The 24,885-nt window shown below is 37.1% G+C and overlaps 3 protein-coding genes and 1 pseudogene across 4 annotated transcripts; 1 reads left to right on the top strand and 3 right to left on the bottom strand.

Annotated features, from left to right (window-relative positions):
* Positions 1-1,242: 1,242 nt before the first annotated feature.
* On the bottom strand, positions 1,243-4,564 carry LOC125188025 (putative protein phosphatase 2C 15). Its single transcript, XM_048084756.2, has 9 exons — positions 4,338-4,564; positions 3,663-4,182; positions 3,193-3,364; positions 2,945-3,098; positions 2,797-2,860; positions 2,579-2,686; positions 2,366-2,491; positions 1,968-2,194; positions 1,243-1,676 (listed from the first exon to the last, which is right to left on the bottom strand). Exons 2-9 carry the CDS (start codon positions 3,870-3,872, stop codon positions 1,460-1,462), a joined length of 1,278 nt encoding a protein of 425 aa, XP_047940713.2. The 5' UTR covers positions 3,873-4,182; positions 4,338-4,564; the 3' UTR covers positions 1,243-1,459.
* A 1,626-nt stretch (positions 4,565-6,190) lies between these two features.
* Positions 6,191-8,960, top strand: NDT2 (NAD+ transporter 2). The gene is made up of 9 exons (XM_048084904.2): positions 6,191-6,602; positions 6,703-6,798; positions 6,916-7,022; positions 7,319-7,367; positions 7,489-7,607; positions 7,817-7,911; positions 8,044-8,132; positions 8,277-8,371; positions 8,538-8,960. Exons 1-9 carry the CDS (start codon positions 6,527-6,529, stop codon positions 8,901-8,903), a joined length of 1,092 nt encoding a protein of 363 aa, XP_047940861.1. The 5' UTR covers positions 6,191-6,526; the 3' UTR covers positions 8,904-8,960.
* An 88-nt stretch (positions 8,961-9,048) lies between these two features.
* Positions 9,049-15,744, bottom strand: LOC125188151 (Protein kinase superfamily protein). 2 transcript variants are annotated; one of them, XM_048084902.2, is made up of 4 exons: positions 11,029-15,744; positions 10,833-10,868; positions 10,492-10,737; positions 9,049-10,119 (listed from the first exon to the last, which is right to left on the bottom strand). In XM_048084902.2, exons 1-4 carry the CDS (start codon positions 11,705-11,707, stop codon positions 9,185-9,187), a joined length of 1,896 nt encoding a protein of 631 aa, XP_047940859.1. In that variant the 5' UTR covers positions 11,708-15,744; the 3' UTR covers positions 9,049-9,184. The 2 variants fall into 2 exon arrangements, with proteins under 2 accessions (XP_047940859.1, XP_047940860.1); XM_048084903.2 differs by having other exon boundaries at positions 10,833-10,865.
* Positions 15,745-15,799: 55 nt separating this feature from the next.
* LOC148926904 (LEAF RUST 10 DISEASE-RESISTANCE LOCUS RECEPTOR-LIKE PROTEIN KINASE-like 1.2) lies at positions 15,800-16,568 on the bottom strand (annotated as a pseudogene).
* Positions 16,569-24,885: the final 8,317 nt, after the last annotated feature.

Below are 24,885 nucleotides of genomic sequence, written 5' to 3'. Positions count from 1 at the left end.
GCGGGTGAAATATGCATGCTTCCTCTATAAGCAGCTTGAGATGACTGCGGAAGAGGACGATGATCTAGTTAGAAACTGGAGGTCGACATGAATGCCGAGCTTAGAGAGAAACTTGATTATTATATTTGTCGGGCTGTGGAGCGTTCCTAAGGACCAACTTCGGTGACAAATTAAGGTGGAAGAAATGTTGGAAGGAAAACTTGATGTTCAACATAAACCTTATACCTTTATTCACCACCAAGCTTCTGAACCTCTCTATTCTTTACTGTCACATTTCTTCATCTCTTCTTTCGCAATGTAATTATAAGAAATTTTCCATTCTTCTACCACTTTTCTTCTCATTTTCAACAATTATATATGTGCCCGTGATTAAAAAAGCACATAAAAGGAAAAATTGTGAACAATTCATATTTCTATGATCATCCATAAATTTGCACATCTTCCACTTAAACATCACAACAAAATCCTTGAGCCAGTGGGTTTCCAGCAGCATAATCTCAAGTGGAGTGCAAATTGAAGTTGTAGATTTGCAGAGGATTTGTCATGAATTTTACAGCTACTGATTTTCTGAGATCTCATTATTGACCATTATACAATAAATAATCATAATTTTGGAAGTCAACTAGGGGATTACATTAGGGTCAACCAAATAAGGATAGTAATTTACAAGTCAGTCAACTAGTTAATGCCGTGTGGGACAAAGACAATGACACATTGACGTACTACTTCCATCCCACGTTATTTGAGGCGTTTCTTTTCGGCACGGGATTTAAGAAATTTGTGTTTAGTGAGTTAAATAAAGATAAAATAAGGTAGGGGAGAAAATAAAGTAAGAGAGAGAAGAGAGGGTAAAGTAAAAGAAAGAATAAAGTAGGTGTGATTAGATGTTTTGTTTTTAGCCAAAAAGAGAAATGAGTCAAGTAACTTGAGACATTCCAAAATGGAATACGACTCAAGTAACTTGGGAAGGAGGGAGTAGGATTTAAGATATAAATAAACACAGAAAAAAATGCAGTAATGTGTATTATAACTCCTGCTATTCAAATTAAACATGAAAATCCAAAAAAAATTATGGGTCCAGTGTTTAATTCAGGGCTGTTTCCAACTTCCATTTCCTCTCCTAATTTCAGTCGCATTCATCCAAATTTGCATTTATTTCCACCTTGACAACTTGTTCGCTCTATTAATTTTATTTTGTTGTGATATACTACTATGCACTAAAATTCTAAACCATGTTGGAAATGGAATGAAATCTTTAATTTATTTATCATTAATACTAACCACCACATTTATATGTGACAGAGCAGTATGTTAGCAAAAGAATGCACTCGCTTTTCCTCTACTTTAAACAATGAATTAGCTAGACAAGATATATCGATTTTAACATCCAAAATAATCAGCTAAGCAAGAACAAGAAGGATCATCAAAGAATGGTAGCAATTGAACAAGATAAGCTAACCTATACAACTCTAACTCCACTTGGTCTCTTCCCTTCCATGGCATCCTTCTTATTCCGGCAGTCGGTGCACAGGAAAGGACCTTGCCATGGCTTCGAGCTCACTGAGAATATCGATCCAGCATGAACCGAGATTCCCTCATTCGGTGCCAGGTCAGCTTGGCAAACAGCGCACACAAAAATATCACCAGTCTCTGCAGTTGGCTCGTCATTTCCAAGTCTGCCATTGTTCAAGAAATAAGATCAAATGCTCAAGATTTTGTACAGTTTTACATATTATTCCCTCTATTTTTATTAGGTCTTCACATTTCCAAAACAGGAGCGTACACACAAGAAAAACCCCACGCGGAGGCTAAAATTTCTGAATTTTGAGTTATTTGAAAAGACATTTTTCTTACTATTTAACTCACATTCGAACAATGTTGAGCTCATTTGATCATCTAATCCTTCAAATACTCATATTATAAAAAAATGAACACAGAGAAAGCAAGTTTTTAGGCTGTATACTGACCTTTCAGCGAGCATTGCAGATCCTTCTTCGAATAGCTCCTCCACGGTGCCCACAGCAGACAGCTTCTTTGTTTTATTGGTGGATTTCCAATTTTTCGTGAAAAACAAGGCCTTGAGCTTGTTGTATTTCTTGGGAGGAGGAGAAGGCGGGATCTTGTTGTCTGGAGGAATTATATCAACGACTATGCAACTCGTGTCATCCTTGAGCCCACGCGTCCTCAACGCTTCCTATACAATACCAGTTTGATGCAATGAGATATTGTATAATCTGGTAAAGGCTGGTTTCCCATCGGTGCAAATCAAAATTTCAACAACCGTTTTCTATATTTCATAATATAGCCTAAAGAGCATATTCGTGTAAACTAAAGACGAGGTGGTTATGACTTATGAGTTTGATACCTTCACCACTAGACGAGCAGCAAGCTCAGCAGGCAATCCACGGCACGATTGTGCAGCCATTTCTGATGACACTGCATCCCAGACACCATCAGAGGCAATTATTAGCCTTCCACCTGTACTTGATAACTACATGGAAACAAGTAAAGTTGGTCATTTCAAAGTGAAACGCGTCGTGCTAAAACAAGAAAGTACTAAAAGAGATATTGAAGCTACCTTTACTTGCTTGACATACGGTATTGGAACAATAAATTCGCCCACATCCATGTCACCAATTGATCGAGAAAGACATAAACCCCCTGGCCAACAGCGAAGAGGGCCGACCTGAAGAAAAATTAAGGCGAGAATTCTCAAAACAATGACTAAGTTTCCTCAAAATTCAAACCAAAAACAAGTCTTTATAGAATACACGCAGTTCGGAAAAAAAATCATACCTCAGTTCCACCAAAAATGCTAAGCCGCCCGACTTCACCTCCACTGGCTGTAACACGCTCTCTCCTGCAAGTTAGAAAGAGAATTGATCTTCAGAAAGAGAAAAAAAAAACAAAATGATGAGGTTTACACTCTAGAAAAAGAACTAACTCCTCTGCATTTTCTTCAAGTCTATGATCAACGGTCAAGATGGAGACACCGGCACCCTGAGCATCTAAAATGCAGCGTGAATCTCCGACAGATGCAACTGTAACTGTCCACCCATCAATAATCACAAATGTTGCTGTAGTTCCTGAAGTCTTTCCTGCAGAGGATACGAGCCTCAGCTTATTATTTACGCACATAACTAATAAGTCTTCGACAACAAAATATCAGTTTAAAAGGTTTAGAATTTGTGCCTTTGGCTTGGAATTCCTTGTCTGCTTTCACAAAGCCAGCAACCAAAGCCCTAGGTAAAGCATGTAACCATTCATCGCGTTCAAGTCCACGAGGCATGGCATTTAACACATAGTTTAACAAGTTATCTCTCGAGAATATTGCAGCTCCACTCCCATTATGGCCATCAAAGATCTAGAAATTGATTGAATAAATCCAATTATACAAAGCCAATAATATATTAAAAGACCTCTTTCAAGAATCGTCAGCCAAACTAAGTTCTTTATTAGGGCAAGTTCTTTTAACGACAAGTCCTTTATTAGGACACGACAAGATCTTTATTAGGATACGAGTCACGACAAATTAAAGATGATCGAATCTCTAACATAGAAAATCTACAGAATCTTAAACAGATTTCCCTAATTAAAAGAAAAGTAAATGACAGAAAACAATCATCACTATGTTAAAATGAGACTGTAAATGGATTACATACTCCGAAAACAGAGAATGATGTTGATGGATTTCCAGCAACTCGCTGGCAATCAGTCTTCATCAAGAAATAATCCTCCCCTTTCCTCGATTGAGCTGCATAGCCATATCTCACAGCGGGCTTCTCCGTTTTCCCATTCCTCAGCTCCCTATTGATAAGTGCAGCTAATGGCACAAGATCATGATGCTCATATGAATGTCCACTCGACCCCATTACTAAATCACACAGCTCTTCCTCTTCTAGCTAGACTAAGCTGCAGACCTCCAAACCTTCTCCAAATCAAAGATATATTTGACTCTCACCAATTCCTACCATCATACCCAACTTCACTTTCTAAAACCCTTCCACATCCCCCAATCCCAATTCACCTTTTTATCAAAGAAAGGTGAAATTCACACACACCCCACCAAAAGGTGACTCACAAAACGCCACGGAAGAGATAAAGACGAATCTCCAACCCCCCACTTCAACAAAATTCAATCTTTTCAGTAGAAAACAAAACCCCCAAAGTTCAAAACTTTTCCTGCAATCATAAATCGTGAACACAGAAACAGCACTATCAAAATAAGATCCTAAGCCCCAAATAGCTTATTGAATCAAAAGAGGACAAGAGAATACAGCAGTGAATTGGCAAGAAAAAATAAAAAGATTCCAACAGAAAGGAAACATGGGATTTACCTCAAAAATGAAGACTGAGAGACTTTTAGTGTGTGTACTATGTTTTTTTCTTTAATTTAGCAAATTGAGTATGGCACTATGCACAGATCTGATTGTGACTGGAAAACTAAACAAATCCACTAGAAACTCGAAGGAATAAAGAAAGATGGAAGCAAAATTCACACGGAAATGGGCCAAACGCGGATTGATGACAACGAATGAACTGTATCTGTAAGGCCCCCCAAAATCATAGTATCTCAACTTTTTAATTACTTAATAAATCAGAAATATAAAATATAAAAGTTAGAAAAACATTCCACTGGATTAACAAAGATTTTATTGGCAAAAACATAGGTGACGCAAATTATCTTAAATTTAGGGAAAATATATTAATTCAGTTAATGAATTATTGTTTTCTTGTTTTGAAGTCTCGGAATTTACTTTTTATTCGGAGTACCTACTCGTTGTTAGTCGTTGAGGTGATGATTCCGTTTTCTTGGTGACTCCGTTTTAAAAAATAAGCTGAAATAGAACTATATTTTATAGGTATAAATATTTATTTATTAATATATCGAGTAATATTTAAATGGATTCTTAAAAAATATTCTGATATGTAATTATACATCATGGTTTTTGTTGAAAATTTGGGTTTCTACTAATTAAATTAATCCCTATTAATTTATCCGCGGAGAGTGAAATTGGAAAATTATTACTACTTCCAATTTACTCCGCGAAGAAGCCCAAGTTTTCTGTACTAGTCGTTACTCATGAACATAAAACATTTTGGCCCCGGAGATGTAGTGCAGTTGGCAACGAAGGGTCAGATCTTGTTGCAATGAACCTGGACTCAAATGTCACTGTTGTGGTGTAGTTGCTTCCATCTCTCAGGCACAAGTGTGAGGCCTTGGGAGATGAGCTTCTGTCAGCCAGTGGTTAAGGTCTTCCCTTTACATGATATCAGGCCGGAGTGTGAGGACCGCCAAGGCGACGGGATCGCCTTTACCGCAACGAATATAAAACATATTTTTCAATATAATACTCCACTAAAAATTCATAAAGCAACTATTTCCAATCCTGAATCTAAACTTTTGTATACTTAAACTTAATAAATTAGTTAAAATGCCAAAATTTGCAATGAGGATCACCTACGGCTTTTTCTACACCATCCCCTCACAAACATAAAATATGATGGTGGGGCCATTACTCATGTATGTAAGAGGTGGAATAGGAGATGGTGTAAGAAAAGCCACCGGTGATCCTCGTTACAAAATTTGTACATCAAAGTTTATGGACATTTACTACTACGTTTAATGTTTAAACGTCAAAAGATTCTTTTAGTCTGCAGTTTGCAATAAAACTCCATCAAAAAACTGGCAGCGAGATTGACGAGCTTATTCCTTCAAATATGAAAATCCAATCTTTATCAATTTCGATAGTTAATACATTACCTAAGAAAAATCACAAATCTAGTTTATCAGTAAATTTTGATATAATATATACGAGATTCTATATTTTGCACTAATCACTATGTAGCAATATAATTCTGCATCTAAAAATTCACAAATCTAGCATTTTTTAAGTAAATTTTTATAGTCCATACAAAATTCTATATTCCGTAGCAAGATAGCCTATTACCTTAAAAAATGAGAAATTTCTAGCATTTTTTAGTAAATTTCTATATGATTTATACGAGATTTTATATTCCGCACTATATAGCAAGATAGTTTAATACTATTATCTACAAAATATTCTACATTACTTACAAAATTTTGTATAACAAATCTAGCATTTTTTAAGTAAACTTTGCTATCATTTTTACGAGATTCTATATTCTGCACTAGGAAAAAAAATAGAAAAGAAATAATGATACCATCCATTGAAATTCGAAAATGTAGACGCAAACTTGGTTTGTTTCCCAAAAAGTTTTACAACTCAACGGATCCCATTCCTGTTTCGCGTTTAATCAACTGCAGAAGAGAGAAATTCCCTAAGAAGAAACACACAGATTGCTTTCACTCAAAACCCGCTCTATTTTGGACAGAACACACAGACCAATTCCACTCAACTCGACTGTCACTGTCAACCAATCACACACACATATCGACATGTATGCATATTTGTAGCTAAAGGTGGAATTTCGTGAAGATCTGTTGAATACTACTCCTTGTCTCAATTTTTGTTTGAGGGATCGTCGGAGCAAACCTTAGAAAATGGTCGCCGCCGCGCCGTGCGACCACCGGAGCGCGAAAGAGCTCATCTTCGACGCCGGCGCCGGTGCCTCTGCAGGTAATTGTTTCAGTAACTCACAGTAGCTGCTATTTGCCTCTGTGTTCTCTCGTAATCTGGTGATGATTGGTGTCAATTGTTTTGCTTGGTTGAATTTTAGGTGCAATAGCAGCTACATTCGTGTGCCCCTTGGACGTGATAAAGACGAGGTTAGCTATATTTGGCCTCCCTGAAATGCACACTTCTGGTCGCAATGGTATTAGTTTCTTCCAAGTATTGTCAATTTTAGATTTGTGTTTAAAAGGTTACTTATGTTTGGATCTACTCTGCTTAATCAGCTTATGTTATGTGTTTTTTATTTTGGTGAAACTAGGTAGTGTGATTATTGTGAGCCTGCAAGATATTGTTAGAAAGGAAGGTTTGAGAGGACTTTACCGCGGCCTAACGCCAACTTTGACCGCATTGCTTCCGAATTGGGCAGTGAGTGTTGTCTTTCGATCATTTGAATTTCGCCTGTTGTATGCTGTGTGCCCGAGTAGTCTTTATTGCATCTGTTTAACAATGATGTTGATTTGATAGGTTTGTATTTGCTCATGGAGTGGCTTAATTTAATGCATGGCTGATGGGATCAGATTAAGTGGCTGTTTATTTAATTCTCAGCAGCTGACTGACAAATGTTATTCCTTGTTGGAGCTATTTTTACTAACTTTAATCATCAGGGCAATGTTATTAGCTTCCAGATGTTTCTACTGACAAGCTATTGTTGACCATTCCAGGTATACTTTACAGTTTATGAGCATCTCAAAGAACTACTACATACATACGGTAGGTCTTATATAACATCACAAATTGCTGGATGTTATTGATGATGTTCATTTGTCTCTGGTTCCGGCCCACTAGAAGTGGAATGTAAGAAAAATCTTACTTATATTTTGCAACAATACAGAGGGAAGCACCAAGAGCGACCAGCTTTCAATTGGTTCAAACATGGTAGCTGCTGTGGGAGCAGGTGCTGCAACATCTGTTGCAACAAATCCTTTGTGGGTTGTTAAGACACGACTTCAAGTAGGTTGGGATGATTGTTTGTAAATTTAATGCTTTATAGTTGGGGGAGACAATATTGGCACATATATCTGAGAATTAATAACTTTTATTCGGTATTTCTAATGGCGTGTAATTTGTATATAGCAAGTCTTGTATATTGGCTTATGGACTTGTCTATTCATCTAGTCTAGGTTCTCTTGAAACTAATTTGGATTATGTTTTGTTCTTAGACGCAAGGACTTAGGCCAGGTGTAGTTCCTTACAAGAATATATTTTCGGCTTTGAGTCGAATTGCCCATGAAGAAGGAATCCGGGGATGCTACAGGTCAGTTCCTTGTCAATCGCACAAAATGCAAACTATTTCAACAACCACTGAGAAGGGTCGAGCCAAATTTTCTGGGTTCACATTGTGTTGCTCTATCATAACTTGGCATTTAATTCTCCTTTTGTTGGACAGTGGTCTTCTGCCTTCGTTGGCTGGAGTGAGTCACGTAGCTATCCAGTTCCCTGCATATGAAAGAACAAAATTCTACTTGGCCAAACGAGGTACAATGGCACACTTCAACTTTGTTTCTGATTTTTTTGCTGTCTGTGTTAATATACATCATTAGGGCAGAGGTTTCTTGTTAGATGTGCGGAATAATGTAACTGAAATAATATTCATTATCTGATTGTTTCTTTATTTGGAAGGTAATAAAAGAGTTAACGAGCTCAACCCCGGGGAACTTGCAATTGCATCATCATCTTCAAAGGTTGTTGCCTCTTTATCAACTTATCCTCATGAGGTATGGATTCCTTCCATTACCTCAATATTACACATTTATCTTTGTCAAAAAGGGTAACAAAATATACATTTTTTGGAAACTTGGATTTATCCACCATGGCCATTAAATCGACCACTAGATCAGAGCATTTGCTGATTCATTTAATGAATACTCGAACATGCTTTAGGTTATCCGCTCAAGGATGCAAGAGCAAGGTCAAGTACGGGACTCTCAGCCAAAGTATTCTGGCGTCGTTGATTGCATCAAGAAAGTCTTCAGACAAGAAGGTCTGCCAGGGTTCTATCGTGGCTGTGGTACAAATCTCCTGCGAACAATTCCATCTGCTGTGATTACATTTACCAGTTACGAAATGATACATAGATTTTTGCTGCAACTATCTCCTCCAAACCCGAAACCTGATTCTGGCACCAAGTCTCAGAAGGGATCGACAAGCCCAGGAGAAAACATCGCTTTAGACCAATCTGTATCTAATGATAGAACTCATCTCATTCCTTTGGATAATACAGATCATGAGCTCACTGCTAAGCATTAGCTCACACCCATTTTGCTGTCAATAAAAAGCCACTGCAAGTTTCTCTTGTTGTATGAATATGTTGTTGGATGTATTTAACAAGATGGTTTTGTTTGTAATGTTTCAGAAATCCCAAGTATCATGGAGTACAACAAAACAGAGGAAATACACAAAATAAAGCTCTTTCACGATATGCACATTCCCGCTGCCAATTGAATAAAATAGATGACAAAAACATGCATAAAAGATCAAACAAACAAAGAATGCATAGCATATATATACACACTAACAACATACAGATATCAGCAAACAGAACTCGCCGTAGTTGAGTCACTACTAATCCACGTATCCGTCACCGCCGTGGGCGACGCCTGATAAATTCCACTCTTTAACAGCACCACGTCATCCATCTCCGGCGATGGTGGTATCTTCCCTTTGATGTCGAAATCCCCACCACTCTGAATATCATGCAGGAACGCCACCACCTCGTCCATCGATGGCCTCATATCCTTATCCAGCTGCAGGCACTGGAAAGCCAGCTCCGCCACCGACGTCGTCATCCTCGTCACCTCCGCATCGGAGTTGTACCCCGTTGCCGGATCAATTAATTCGTCGAATGCACATTTCTGGATTTTGTTCACGGCCAGGCTCGCCAGGTTGATCTCATGCTTATGCCGGCTTATGTCCACGGCCGGCATGGACGAGATCAGCTCGATCAGCACCACTCCAAAGCTGTATACGTCGCTCTTATCTGTAAGTTGGTAGCACTGGTGGTACTCTGGGTCCACGTAACCCGGGGTGCCCTGGGGTGCTGTGGAGATGTGGGTCATGTCCATCGGAAAGAGCCTCGAGAGCCCGAAATCGGCGACCTTCACGGAGAAATTGCTGTCCAGCAAGATGTTGTTGGTCTTGACGTCGCGGTGGATGATGTCGGACTTGTGAAGGTAGGCGAGTGCGCTGGCCGTCTCTCGAGCAATGCTCATCCGCATGGGCCATGTTAAGGGCACCGAGCTGGCACGCTCACCGTGGAGGTGCTCAGCCACGGTGCCGTTGGGGATGTACTCGTATACGAGGAGGAGGTTGCGGCTGCGACGCGAGGTGCATCCGTAGAGGGATACGAGGTTGGGGTGGCGGAGATTGGTGAGGATCTTGATCTCGTTCAGGAATTGCTCCTCTCGTCTGTAGTTGTTCTCGTATAGGCGCTTGATCGCCACTTCCCGACCGTCGCGGAGTTTGCCTGCCACGGTGAACCAGTGTTGCAAGAAAATTAAAGAAGTACACAGAAAATAAATGTGTTGCTTTTAAAAAAAATGAGATAAATATTAGATTATTAGTAGTCTATTTATCCCGGCTGACGACACATTTCATTTTTCATTTTTCTCAGATAAGATTACAATTTTGGAAACAATACAACACTTTCTCTCTTTTATTAATACATAGGAGTACTTTTTTTTCTTCAATTGAAGTATCTCCACTTAATATTTAAATACACTTTTAATCTCTCCAATTAAACACATTAAACAACTCCTAAAATCTCGTGCTGACTAAGAAATGTGTTATTTTAGCTAAAAAAGGAGGGAGTACCACATTTTTAAGGTTGGAATATTACCATAATAGACTGTGCCAAAGCCTCCGTCGCCGAGTTCTTTGGAAGGGTCGAAGTTGTCGGCAGCCTCAACGAGCTCGGTGTAGGAGAAGATGGGAATGTCGAAGCTGAAGCTTCCATCTTCGATGTTCGATTTGGAGGGATCATAAGATAGGTTTCTTGAAAGAAGGTAGGCTTCGCTCATCTTTTTCTTTCGTCGCCAAATTATAAATACAATGCAGGCTACCAAGATAGCAAATCCAGGTATCACTGATGATCATAAATCAAGAATAAAGCGAGTTACATACTACTATATTGCCGAATTTCAACGCTTCTAATCAATGTGTGTGAGAAAATCAGCTTACATGTAGCTAATAATATCGTCTTCGACTGATTGCCTGCTTAAGAATTCAAACAAAGAATTATCATTTTCAGTAGTTAGATTTAGGCCAAAATACTGATGCAAACAACACAATTTGGTAGGAGTATAATTTTAGAGCACAAAGACGGTCGATTTATTCGGATTAGAGCCAAAAACATCCAGACACAAACAAACGATACCTGATCTTTTGCAGTAGAAACTGTTATTGTTGGCAGTAAGACACTGGCCTCCCGCATTAAAACAACTAAGGCATTCATCAGAAACATTCCATTCTAAAGTAAAATTAGCAGCTATCATGCTGAACAAATTATCTGACTTTCCACTGTTATTCATAGGTAGCTGAACCAATGAACATCCTTCCGGAGGAGAATCATTGGTTGCTGGAATTTTATAGTACACGGGGGTGAGACAATCTATCATGCTATAGTTTACGAAATCATCATGAAATCTAGATCTATCAGTAGGATCAGTTAAGCAGGGGAACAAGGTGAGATTAGGAGAGAATGAGAAGGAAACAGAAGGCGATCGAAGCATGGATTGGTTCATAAAGGCAAAGCAGCTGCGTTTACGCAATTGAACTCCAAGCTGATAATCACCAATAAACATCTTGTTTGGCTCTGATGAATCATAATCCAAAATAGCAAAACCAAGACCTCCACCACCTAAATTAGTCACTGGATATGGAGTATCACAGCCATCAACGGTGAATAATCCGCAGCCAGGATCATCAGCTTTCGTAAATGGGAACGTGAGATTGTACTTTCCACAATCGAAGGATTTTGGGCATGAGGAATCAGCAGCTTTGAAGAGATGAAGATGGAAAGGGAGCAAGAAAAGCAACAACGTGAGGACAGCCATGTAAGAGAAATGAAGGTTAATTTTGTGAGAGATATCGAAACAAGTTTTGTTCTGGTCTACTTTTGATTATGACAATTCAATTTTCTCGGTTGTTCTCATCAAACACGGCGAAGAAATTTTGTAGGAGACCTTTTTAAAAATTCTAACAAAAGTAATCTATTCAAATAGTGGTTGTTGAAATAGTCTTGGTGAGAAGTTTCCTACTTTCTTACTCTCCGCACTATATAGTTGACTAGCCAGGGTGTATTGGCGCCGTTTTGGTGCTGACTTTTTGCCATTTCAGGTTTAAAAATTGTTCTGTTTTAATCCCAACCAATCACAAGCAGACTTGCACGTCAATTTCAAGTAAACCTCCCCTAAATATATATACCAAGAATATAAAAAATCAAATATAAAAAAAAAAAAAAAAAAATCTACCAAGAAAATAGAGGCATTTGTATGTAAATTCTAATTTCGCGTAAAATTTGACTATAAATTTTTACTTTGTTTTTTTAATTTGTCCATCAATAAAGATTTTTGCACATGCTCCATTCCTTGTTACCTTTTCTTGCAAAAGGGTGGAACCCCAACCCAAGGGCCCACATCCTAGCGCGAACATGCTCTATTCCTTTTCCCTTCTGGTTATCGTTCTTCCAGCTCTTTTTTTTTATAATACATAATTCAATAAATGAAGTTGTTTGATTTAATACTAACTCCGTCCATAAAAAATAGTCTCATTTTGCTATTTTGAAATGTCCACAAAAAATTAGTCCTATTTCTAAAAATGAAAAATCCTCTTTCATACTTTATCTACTTTTTCTCCATATCTCTCTTAATTTACCTAATTTTTCTTCTTCTCTCTAACTATACCAAATTTCTCATTAAAACATGTGCCGTACACACATGAAACTATTTTTTGTGGACAGAGAGAGTAGTATAATTAATTTCGTTGTTTTGTTGCAGATAATGTGGATGTAGTTTTGGTTTACGCCTAATACTGTCAAGTAAAAAAGTCACTAAACTATATTAGCACTGAATTCTTAATTAATTGCAAAATCAAAATAAATCAATAGTTATAATTTAACTAAATATTTAAAAATTTATATGCTAACACCAAATTTTACGAAAGTTCGGAATTTGCAAGCGAAGTACTTAATACTCCCCCCCGTCCCACAAAAATATGTGCACTTCCTTTTTCGTCTGTCCCATAAAATTATGGGAATTTCCATTTATGAAATCTATCCAAATCTATTACCCATATACATCAAGTTATTTACAACTTATATCACCATTAAAACACTAATAATAATGGAGGTCCATATATCCCCCTCCCGCTATTTTAACTACACATCTCCTCTGTCTTTCTTACTTTACCAATTTTTTGTTTAATTCGCGCGTTATCACATGCCAGAGTGAGTACTAAATGGTCAAGGAAAAAGTGTTAATTTACGTAGAATATAACCAAATTTCTTATCTACGTTAACACGTTATCATGATTGACTGAAATTTGCACCGTAGAAAACCTCTACGTACTATGCAAACTCATATAATTAACACATACTCTAACTAAATTATCTACTATCATAAACTTATTTGTGCAAATAATATACCAATCGTGGGATTGGTTTCTCCTCGGCAAAGAAAAAAACAACAGTACCTCTTATACAGATGAATTCATTAATTCCTGCTGTTGTGAAGCCACTGATGTAAACATTTCAACAAGCTTCGGAAACATAATAAGATCAAAAGGTTGGTTGTCATCTCCTTTACAATAATGCATAGGTAGTTGAATCACCCCCACAATTTGCAGCAATGCTCTTATTGGGTGATTTAGGCCCCGCATCGGAATCTGAGATCATTCTTGAAATAATCTTGGGTATTTCGATCAAGAGATAGATTGGATACGTGGACAAGGTGAGATTTGAGGGGATTGAAAATGAGACAGAAGGGGATTTGGAAGCAGCTAAATTTGGTAGAAGAAGAAATTATGGTAGAATAAAACTATATGAGAATCGATAAGTTATAGTGGAATTTTCATTTGATCAATTCGTTTGATTCAGTGAGACACGGAACATTGACTAGGAATGTCTTTTTGCGGATAAAAATGGATGTCAAATATGCCCCAAATTAACTACTATTGGTTTATTGATTTCAAGCCTAGTGTTGTTTTTAAATTTAGTACTATAAGCAATTACTAACAAAAGTTACCTTTTGTGCAAAAACACTGGCCTCCTCTATTGTAGCGAAAATTAGAAACATTCAACTCTAGAGTGAGATCTGCAGTCAATAGATCAGCTTAGTTGATCCTGATGAGTTGCAGGGAGACGATAGAGATATTCCAGTGTAAGCTGCGATAGCTTTGGAAATGATCATGGGGATTGAATTTGATGATGAAGAGTTTCTAGAGGGGTAGGATTTTGGGCATTTGGAATGAGTTTTGAGTATTAGAAGATGTTGGTTTCTTTACTTGAGGACTTTGTTAAATATTGATGTGTTGAATCCCTCAAGTCATTGGCTCCATCTATCACGCTAGACTTGGTCTTCTTTCTAATATAGATTAGATATAAGTTTGACACACTACACATCCATTTCTTGTCTTGTCCCAAACTCGTCTGGCAGCCTATTAGCTGATGTGAATACGCAGGCTAAAGGGAACGAGAATGATCACCATCAACTCTTTTTCCAGTTGGAGTTTGTTTCACATAATAAAAAATCTTGGAAGCTCCAGGGTTGGATGAATGGGAAGATGAGGAAGAGAGAGAGGGCTTAGGTTTCACTGATGAATATCCGAGCCACGAAAACAGCAGATCATTAACACCAATGCTCATAAATCAGAGTTGAAAGTGACGGAATTAAAGTTGAAGGCAAGGAGTAAGAGTATAAATTGGTTGAGCATCAAAGAATGGTAAGGATAAGGATTTACTAGACACTGCTCTTCTGTCCCTGTGCTTGAACAAAGTGGAGCATTTAGTTTTAGAAATAATCTTGGTTTTTTTCGGTAGTAGCTTTACTGAAGCATGTGAAAAAGATGATGTTAAGGGGAGATTGAGGCAGAGACATTCATGAAAGAGTGGGAGAACTCTAATAATGTCTCAACAAAGAAATCAAGGAGAAAGAATTTGTTTTCTGATGTCTAGTTAGGAATATATACGTTTGAGGTTGAGGCTTCTATGTATTATCTTGGATGTTTTTCTTGAATCACAACCGTCCACAGCGAAAAACCACATTTGGGATTACGTGAGAAACCGTACGTAAGGTGAAGTTTCTGCAAATGTAGGATTTTGGGGCATTTGGAATCAACTTGCGGTAGAAGAAGAGAAGACACCACAACACCAGGAATAATAACACATCCTTGCCATCAACAACCACTCTCTCTCTCTCTAGTTTTGGTTAATCAAGACATTGACTCCATCCATCAAGCTAATTGACTTCGAATTCGACTTTTCCTAGAAGCTACGTACAAAATACCCCTACCAACTTTCCTAACTTTCTTCTAGTATGTGCAACACTTTGAATTGGTCATCACAATTAAGAGCATTAACACAACAAGTTCCCTCTTCTACACTTTAGTGCACTAACACATATCCTGTCATACGTTAAAATATCACAATCAGGAAAAGTCAGATTTTCGGAACTCTATGAGTAACTTCGAAATCGGGTTCGTGTTCACACTACTTTATAATCCTAGCTTTTGCTATTTAAGGACTCGTATATTTATAGTCTTAATTCAAACATTATTTACCTATAAAGTTGGCTTTTCCCTTAGCTGATAGCAACTTTGGGTTGAAAATATGTTTAAGTCGGTCCACGTAGATGTGAATGAAATTGATGCGATTAAATTTTCCATTTTATTAAAATGAAGTGTAATGTCTGGTGTTGATTAGGCATGGCGAAAACTATACTATATATTTTGGGCCGTCATGTATTTTTAGGCCCAGTGGATTTAATCCCAGAAATTCGGCAGCAAACGATAGCCACATTGACACATTGTGTTAAGAACAAAAAAAATGGCACAGAATTGGATCACAAAAATCAGACATTAAACTTGATTAAAAAGGTAAGCAATGAAGAAAAAATGTTACTTGGTTTGCAGCTCCTAGAATGCGGGCGGTCGGGGCAGAAACACCTAAAATGGAAAGAAGTCTGATTAAAACCGCAGCGGCCGCCGCTCTCTTGGCACTCACTACAATCACTAGCCGTCCAATTCATCACAAATCCCCTCCTCAAAACCGCCGCAACATCCACAGCTTCATCCCCATACAACCCCACACGTGCGACCACGTTCTTTTGGCACGTGAGCAACGCTCTCCCCAAATTCCCATTGCCATTGCCTCCATACATCGCCAAACCAATCCCTCCAGAACTATTGCAACCAATCTCGTACCTCCGCAGCTCATTGCTCACGTTTCTGCACCCGAAAAGCAAATACAGATCTCCGCCGCCGACGTAATTGAATCTACCGGCGGGGAGACTCGTGTTTCTGATCACTCTCTCGGAGCAATTGCTGCTCTCGTTTAACACTGCGGCGTTGAACACGTGTACAGATCGGTTTCGGTAAAAAATGTCTTCGATTATAAACTCATTTTCCGAGAATCGAAGAAGCGGAGATAGGTTTGTGCAATTGATCGCGAATCCTGGGTAACCGCAGTAATCCGGCTGAGATGATTGGAGGAAAAAGGGGAAGCTTATGTTGGGACCTTTGCCGCAATTTGTCGGCGCGCAGGCTTCGTATTGGTAGTGTGCGCCGCGGCAGATTTTGACAAGGAGAGCGAATATGAAAAGAGAGAAAGTGTGGAGGTTGTCTTTTTTCATGTCTAATTTCTAGATGAAAATGATCAACAGAAACTGCATTTAAGTGTAGTTTTGGTGTCAGTGTCTGCCTAAAATGTAAGACTATTCAGGATTTTTTTTTAAATAAACAAATTATTGGATATCAAATTATAGAGATGCATCATATTGACCAATCTCATATCAGAGATTCAGACCTTTTTGGCAACCGTGTTGAATCGGGTAGTTCAATATTTTAAATCTTGGATTTGGGTAAATCGGAGATTTTATATTTTTTGGTCGTAAATTAGTTAGGGTGTTTTGTGAACATTTTTTTTGGAGATGAGATGTTAAATTTTGAATATTTAGGTAATTATTTTATGAAATTTTTGTGGCTGGGAAGAATGGGATATGAGAGCTGGCTAGGTCCATGAATATCGTCAAGTTGTCGACTGTGATAAAGTTGGTTTTGGAATTTAATAAGATATTTGACTTTTATACTAATTTCCTTTTTGGATTTTCTTATTAATCGGGACTTTGACGATTTGATTCCATCTTTTATTCTGTTTTTTTTTTTTAACAAACTGTCAATTACGCGATTTACACATTAATGAAAAGTTAGAGAATATAAGGATTAAACAAATTGTAGTATCCGTATCTAATCCATATGCAAATATAACAACTTGCTATTAATTATGAAAAATATTCGGGAGGATCAATTTTTCAAAATTATATTGTGTGTTGGTTTACTTACTAATTATGAGGAGTTGATGGGATTACATAAATCTTTTATGGGTGGCAACTAGGCCATCTTGATTCTTGATTACAGAGAATTATCAAGTTAATTATTTCTGTTTATTTTGCAAAATAAATGATGAGGTGAAATCTCAACTGATTAGTTAAGCTATTCCACTACACATTCCGATACGATGACTATCGAATATAGTGTTCTATAGCAAAATAAGCTCAGCAGCCAAAACTTATAAATTAATATTGATGATTAATAATTACGTGTCCTACTGAAAATATACTTAGTCCATGATGATTATACTCGTCTGTGATTCAGTATCTAAAATGAACACGTATGCCTAGCTCCACATTATTAATCAAATACTCCTACTTGTATATAGAGAAAGTAGTTTTGACGAATTAGAAATTGCCAAAATCATATGCCTCATCAATATGCAAATGAAAGATGTTTCCCACTTAGACCTGTTTGGGTAAATCATTAGTGGAGTACTGGTGTAAGTCAATTTTTTACCACGTTACTGATTTAATCAGTTTAAGATAAATAGATAATAGTACTAGGTCAAAAGTTTTTAATCAAATATAAATATAGAACCCACAATTCACTATTTTTACTGCTTTATTTTATCTCTTTTATATTTTCACTCTCTCTTTTACTTGACAAATCTATACAATATATAAATAAGGAATTTTGGGGGTATTTAGGAAAATAAGAGAAACTTTGGGGGTATTTAAGGAATAGCCTTTTGTTTGTAAATTTAAAATTCAAAATTTGTGACCAAATTTTAGTGAAAACATAAAAATACAATTTATGTAAATCAATTTACACAACTACTATTTTAATGGGAGTGGTGACTCTTTAATTAGTGGGAGTAGTGGCTCTTAATTAGTTGCATGGGACACCTATATTATGTTTTGTGGAAGAAGAGATTAAGAGGCTGGAATAAGAAGAGGTGAGAAGAAAAACGAATAGGAATAATCTATATTGTGTTTTTCAATATATTTAAGATTTATTTGAAATTTGTGTTGTATTTATATTTTAGAGTTGTCTGTATAATAAACTTGCAGATTGTGTTCGTCGCATTCACTCCATCGCTCGTGTTTGGAAGCCTCACGAGTAGTGTCAATTTCCAAGACATCATCTCGTGGTACCGTATACATATGTTGTTTTATATAATGATAACATGGCTTGGTGAGATAACATGGCTTGGTGAGATAACATGTTTGCACCTCCTCTATTATTTCAGTGATTCTAATCTAGACAGTTCTTGAATCTACTGTCCAATGTAACAGGTTTTTCAGAGTGCAACACTTTTTGATTCTCTCACTATTCGTGAAAATGTTGGTTTCTGTTGTAAGATATTTGTCCTTATAATTAGTTTTTGCTTCATTGTTATCAATTGTATTTCATGTTTAAGTTATTGGTACAATATATTGTTATTGTAGAAATATGTGATTTTAGAACTTGAAATAATAATATTGTTTCTCATTCGGTATATGTGTTGTTTTTTTCTCGGTCTAATTTTATATTTTTTAATATTTTTTTTATTTATATATTTATGATTTCAGATTTCATATAATCATATTTTTATGAATTTGTAAAATTATTTTAAAGTATAAAATAAGTTTAAATTTAAAAAAAATGAATCGTGCATCGCACGTGAGTGATACTAGTTGAACATTAAAATATGTGTTATTTATAAGTTTGGTTATTTTTTCATAACGGAAGAAGTAGTTATTATAAGGATAAAATGTGGATAATTTAAGAAAATAAAAATAGAGATGTAGGTTACTTACGCATATTGAGGGAGAGAACTTAAATCACCAACAAACCACTATTGTTGTACCTTGATTTGATTAGCCTATTCACTTTTATTTATTATGTTTTGTACTCCGTATTATTTTCATTCTTTCCTAATGGTTTTTTTTTTTTGTTGCAGCCATATATCTGACTTCTGAATTTTGATGTCCACACTCTTTTTATATCTGACCTTTCAATTCTTAGACTTCGGACATGACTTTGCTTTTTTCATTTATTGCACCAAATTGTTGAAAAAATGCCTAAGCCTTTTGAAATTTATGGCTTGTATTATGATTCCAATCTTCACATTAATACTTATCAATAGCTTGAAACTTACAAAGTACTATATGTGCAAATCTTCTTTGCAAAATAACGTGATAAAATTAGACTCCAATCATAACTCAATGTTTATTTTGCTAATCAACGGCCGGCCTATTTACATATGTATAGCCCAATAGGTGGATTTATAGGGGCGATTAATTAGCCTGCTCAGTATATGGGCTCAAAATTATTACTTTTTTAAAAAAGCCCAATTACATATTTTATGAAGGAATACAGTTAAAATTTTAAAACTAAGGATTAATCAAATTTTGCTTCAAACTTTAATCAGTTTGATATAATCAGGAGTATATTTCAATACATATAGTTTAGTTAAGTGTTTTTTTTTGTTTCAACACTTTTTAATTTAGTCTAAGAATTTTTAACCCGTCTTGTCTCTAAACTATTTTGTTTATCCACCCACCACATATGGTCCATAGAATTGTGGAGATGACACATTCCCCTCAATAATGAAATTCATGGTTTACAAACCAAGGTGGTTACATAGCAAAAGTGTCAATCTCAAAAACAGAAAAATACAAATTAATAAATTATATAATAAATAAAAATGACAAAATGTCACTTTCCATGTAGCTCTAGTCCACCTCTTTGAATATTATCCAAGTGGATATGCTATTTTCCACCTCGATTTGGAGTTGATCTTGTTGTACCTTATGGTGCAGCGGTTGCACCCAAATCCCTCAAACCCACCATTTTCCATTTAATTAATTATCTTGTTTTTCTAGGCTAACATTCACCTACCCCTCACCTCAAACCCCATACCCCACATTTAAGAAGTTTTTCTTTCTTATGTATATAAAAGAAACTGTTTCAACCCATATTTCAAATCTGTCGCACCATAAAAATAAAAATCAGGTCCCCACAATAGTGGTCTAGTATTCACAAAAATAATTCAATGTGAAAAAGGCACTTTAAATCATGGGATGAAACAGAATAGTGTATTATTTATTTGGTCTCAAAAGGGAATGTTGAATTAATGGTTATTGCTTAAAGGGGATAGTATATATTCTGGCTATGATTGTCACTAACTACAATGAAGAAGAACAAAGAAATTCCATAAAAAAGAATAAGTACAAATAAAGTATCCAGAGTGAATATACAAATTATAATAATGTATAATTAACACTCTATATATTTAAACCTACCATGATTTTATTAGTCATTATGCATAATAAATTAAGAGGGTGACATATAGTATTTATAACAATCTACAAGCTTTAACAACCAAAAATTCGGTCATTACAAATTAAAAAATCGATCAATTAACAATAATAATGACCGATTTTAATACGGAACCTAAGAGTATCTCCAATGGCGGACGTCGTGGTAGGACGTCCGCCGTAGTGGCGACGAAGGGCGGACACGCCCGTCTCATATGCCCGTCGGATGGGCTCGGACGTCCGACCCACGGGCGGGCGGACGTCCGCCACTATGGCGACAGTCGGACGTCCGAGTTTTAAATTTATTTATTTCTTTTTTAAAAAAAACTCTATAAATAGGGCTCGTTGAACTTCATTTCATTCACACCACTTGTGTTGACAAGTTTCTCTCTCTAAACTCTATTTTCAAGTATATCTAGAATGGCGAGTAGTCGTGCGGGTGGTAGTGGCGGAGGCGCTATTGATAGTGATAGTGATATTGATAATAAATTGGATCTCGCTATGGAAGAGGGGATTGATCGATTGCTCCGGCAGAGGCAGCGGCGGCGGTACCTCGGCCGATCCATCGCCGACGTCATGTACCCCGGGACCACATTGCTGCACATATTCGGTTGTATGAGGACTACATTGCTCCGCAGCCGCGTTTTGGGGATGTCTTATTCCGGCGACGTTTTAGGATGCATCGTCCGCTGTTTATGCACATCGTGGGTACTTTAGAGAGAAGATACGGGTTTTTCAGGATCAGGGAGGATGCGGCTGGCAAACCCGGACACACGCCCTTACAAAAGTGCACTGTCGCAATCAGGCAACTGGCGTACGGAGGCCCGACCGACATGTTCGACCAGTACCTCCACATTGGCGAGTCTTCAGCCGTCGAGTGTCTGCTGAATTTTTGCACGGGCGTTAGATCGATATTCGGGGATCAGTATCTTCGGCGTCCGAGCCCCGAAGACTGCCAGCGGCTGATAAATATGCACGGGTCGGTGCACGGGTTCCCTGAGATGTTGGGCAGCATAGATTGTATGCATCGGGAGTGGAGGAACTGCCCCGTCGCCTGGAAGGGGATACACACTTCTGTTAGAGTTTGTATACTAGAAATCACCTTTCGAGTGATTGAATACTGTTAAAACTCTTATTTTATTTTCCAAATGAATAAACAGATTATTTTTGTCATAATGTTGTTATGTTTTACATTTAATGGATGTTTATTGCATATTTAAATATATAAGTAACTTAACAAAGTCTAAGTCTTTGTTTTAGTAGACCGGTTGTGGGCGTCGTTCACTTTAAGGTAACAAGGTCAGTTCTAAACAAAGAAAAAGAATAATTTCACAACCTAGATAGGCTTAGACTACCTATCGTGAAAGGTTGCAATGTCAGTCCGATTATTTCTAAGCCTTACTGAAATAAGATGACGTTGGTGTGGTATAACACTGAATGGATCTAACAGCGAGACAGTCTTTATGCTATCTACTGAAAGACGAGGTCTCGTAAATTATTTCTCAATCAATGTACGTTAGCATTGAGCATACGGTATTGATTATGCACTACTTTGACTTACCAAATGGTGCGGGGTTTTCGCAACCCAATAAGCCTGGTATATTGGGTAGTGGTGATTAATATCTAGCGGTGCTAGGATTGCTATTATGTTGAATCGTGCGCGAGGTGAGTCTCGTTTGATAACATCCTCAAGAGAAGCTTGAAATAAGGTTTTATTATTCGGAACCTAGCTAGTTGGAGTTTAATTACTCTATGAATAATAAATAAGATTTTCTTGCTGAGTCCTCTCTTGGAATAAATAAGATATTAATTAATTAAGTCCATAGCAGACAATAATTAATTAATGGATGTTTCTATCTTAAGCGCGGGAAATAAATATAAAGTAATGGAAACCCGAAGTACTTGTAATTTCGGATTTGGATGGGGAGTGCAATATTACTTCTGTAGTGGCTGCTCGTAATATTCCAATTTCAAGTTTATATTAAATTGGGTTTAATTTAATTAGTAAAAAACTAATTGGAGGAACCCATATCCAAAGCCTTCCATAGATCCATGTCTGGGCCCAATATGTGACTTATTATAAATAGAAGAATAAAGGAGACAGAAAATACACTTGTATTTTACTCAAAATTTTCGGCCCCCTCTACTCCTAGTAGTGGTCGAATTTCTCCTCCATGGGAAATGATTTCCGTCTTCTCTATTTAAGTCCTAGTGCACTGGTGAGATCAGCCCACCCTGATATCAGTTCACAGTCCGGGAACCAGATAGAAGATTCGTGGTTTTGTACTAAAGATCTTCACGTGGAGAAGGCGCTAGCTATCTTCGATTCTTTGGAGAATCTTCAAGGTATAATGGCTAAACCCTAGAAAAGCATGTTTTAGGTTTCAATTAATTTAAAGCATGTTTTATTTGAGTTATGAGCATGATACATGTGATAATTACGCGAATAGATTTTGTCTAAATAATCCGCTAAATAGATCTGAATTATTATGTAATTGATTTATGTGAGCGCTTCCGCTGCCAACCCTTTCAACTTCTGGCTTCAAAGCCAAGCATCCCACGATGATCCTTGAAGCTGTAGCTGACTACCGGCTGTGGATATGACATGCTTATTTTGGAGTCGCCGGGTCGAACAACGACCTCAACGTCCTCCACTCGTCGCCCCTATTCAACGATAAGTGCAATGACGTTGGTCCCGCCATCAGTTTCGTCGCCAACGGCAACCAGCACAGTATGAGATACTATTTGGCGGATGAGATATATACCCAAACTGGCCCGTCTTTGTGAAGACGATCAAGCATGCGGTCGGACCAAAGAAGTTCTACTTTGCGAGCCGTCAGGAGGCAGCGCGCAAGGATGTTGGGCGCGCATTTGGTGTGCTCCAGAGTCGATGGGGGATGGTGAAGGGTCCGGCACGGCAGTGGTATATTCCCAACATCGGCGACATCATGTATGCATGTATCATTTTGCACAACATGATTGTCGAAAGTGAAGGGGACGAACTGACTCAGTGGACCAACGAAGATGATATGGGTGTCGGTCCAAGCCACGGCGTGGCCAGTGCGAATGTGAACATGGGGGTACCTCATGGAGAGGTTGAGCGGTTGGCGCATTTGCCGACATGCGGCAAAGAGATGCCCATATTCGACTTCAGGAGGATATCATCGAAGAGGTTTGGACGCGGAGGGGTGGACGTTGATGTGGTTGCTTTTTTTTTTTATCTACTATGTAATTTTTTTTTCTTTTATGATGCATGTTTTTTTTAATGAAATATTCGCATTTCCCCGTTCGTATTCGTGTCGAATTTTAATTCCGTAAATTTTAATTTCAATTGTGAATTTAATTTTATTGCGGGAAGTTCTAGTGCAGGGGAAGTCCTAGTGATGTGACAGTGGAATGAGAAATTCTAGTAATGACGTGGCATGAGGTTTTTGTAGGAAGTTCTAGTGAAAATCCTAATAAAAAGGGCGCCATCGGAGATGCTCTAATCATATACTATGCGTGAGTCTTTAATTCATTATCGATCTAAAACAAAATGGCAAATTCCTAGATTAACATTTATAGTTTTATATTGTGCGAATTATAAATAATTTCGTGAATTTGAAGGTGTTACATCGCTTAAATTATGTACGTATTTCTACCAAAAAAAGTATACACTATATGGGGAAGGTAAAATGGATAGGGCATAAAGACAACACCGTCACACCGTCCATTCATAAGAGAACGCCATCATATTCGTTTATAGCCGTACACGTGTCCCAATGACTTTCACGTGACATTATTGATTTAGTTAAACATCTAAATTTAGACTAATAATATTAGTGCTTGACCAGTAATGGCTTATGGCTGCTGCCACAGTTTAGATTAGGACTAAAAAGGCTATAATTTCAGATCAAATTATTAATATGTTGAATACTTGAATTCATTGCACATTAGGAGTATTACATATAGTAAATTTGGATTATCTATAGTCTCAAAAAATTTGTTTCTATATGTAATTTATTTTATTGTAGCAATAATGCCAATAAACATGTTTAAAACATTAAATTCTTCTATACTTAATACCAAAACGTGGCTTTCACATGTAATTCGATAAGGTAGATTGTATCCTCAAATTAATTCAGTAAAAATTAATGTTTGTTGAACCGAAACCCTACTTGTATGCACTTGCATATAAACAAAATTGATTTTATTAGTAATTTAAAAATTTGACATGAAAAATATGTGTCGTCGTAACTCGTAACCCCCACAGCAACTACACGAACATTTTAAATCATAAATTAATTAAGATACATAAATGATAAACTTCTTTATAAATAAGACATTAATTTAATTAAATTAAAGAATTTTGGTTCTCATCCACTTCTCTTTCCTTGCTGGCTGCT

Source organism: Salvia hispanica, chromosome 5, assembly GCF_029641045.1.
Source record: "Salvia hispanica isolate PSC_SH4W2 chromosome 5, Shi_PSC_v1, whole genome shotgun sequence".
Lineage (NCBI taxonomy): Eukaryota > Viridiplantae > Streptophyta > Magnoliopsida > Lamiales > Lamiaceae > Salvia > Salvia hispanica.
Note: the sequence above shows the minus strand (reverse complement) of the source record. Positions and strands in the feature narration are given on the sequence as shown.

Bases quoted from the DNA above. Each gene is read 5' to 3' on its own strand.
- LOC125188025 (XM_048084756.2), bottom strand. From the start codon at position 3,872: ATGGGGTCGAGTGGACATTCATATGAGCATCATGATCTTGTGCCATTA. The intron at 3,365-3,662 runs GTATGTAATCCA...ATCAATTTCTAG, and splicing joins CATCATTCTCTGTTTTCGGA to ATCTTTGATGGCCATAATGG. The intron at 2,492-2,578 runs GTAGCTTCAATA...GTTTCCATGTAG, and splicing joins CGTATGTCAAGCAAGTAAAG to TTATCAAGTACAGGTGGAAG.
- NDT2 (XM_048084904.2), top strand. From the start codon at position 6,527: ATGGTCGCCGCCGCGCCGTGCGACCACCGGAGCGCGAAAGAGCTCATC. The intron at 7,912-8,043 runs GTCAGTTCCTTG...TTTGTTGGACAG, and splicing joins GGAATCCGGGGATGCTACAG to TGGTCTTCTGCCTTCGTTGG. The intron at 8,372-8,537 runs GTATGGATTCCT...AACATGCTTTAG, and splicing joins TATCAACTTATCCTCATGAG to GTTATCCGCTCAAGGATGCA.
- LOC125188151 (XM_048084902.2), bottom strand. From the start codon at position 11,707: ATGGCTGTCCTCACGTTGTTGCTTTTCTTGCTCCCTTTCCATCTTCAT. The intron at 10,869-11,028 runs GTATCGTTTGTT...TGAATTCTTAAG, and splicing joins TTTCTACTGCAAAAGATCAG to CAGGCAATCAGTCGAAGACG. The intron at 10,738-10,832 runs GTAAGCTGATTT...TATGATCATCAG, and splicing joins GACGATATTATTAGCTACAT to TGATACCTGGATTTGCTATC.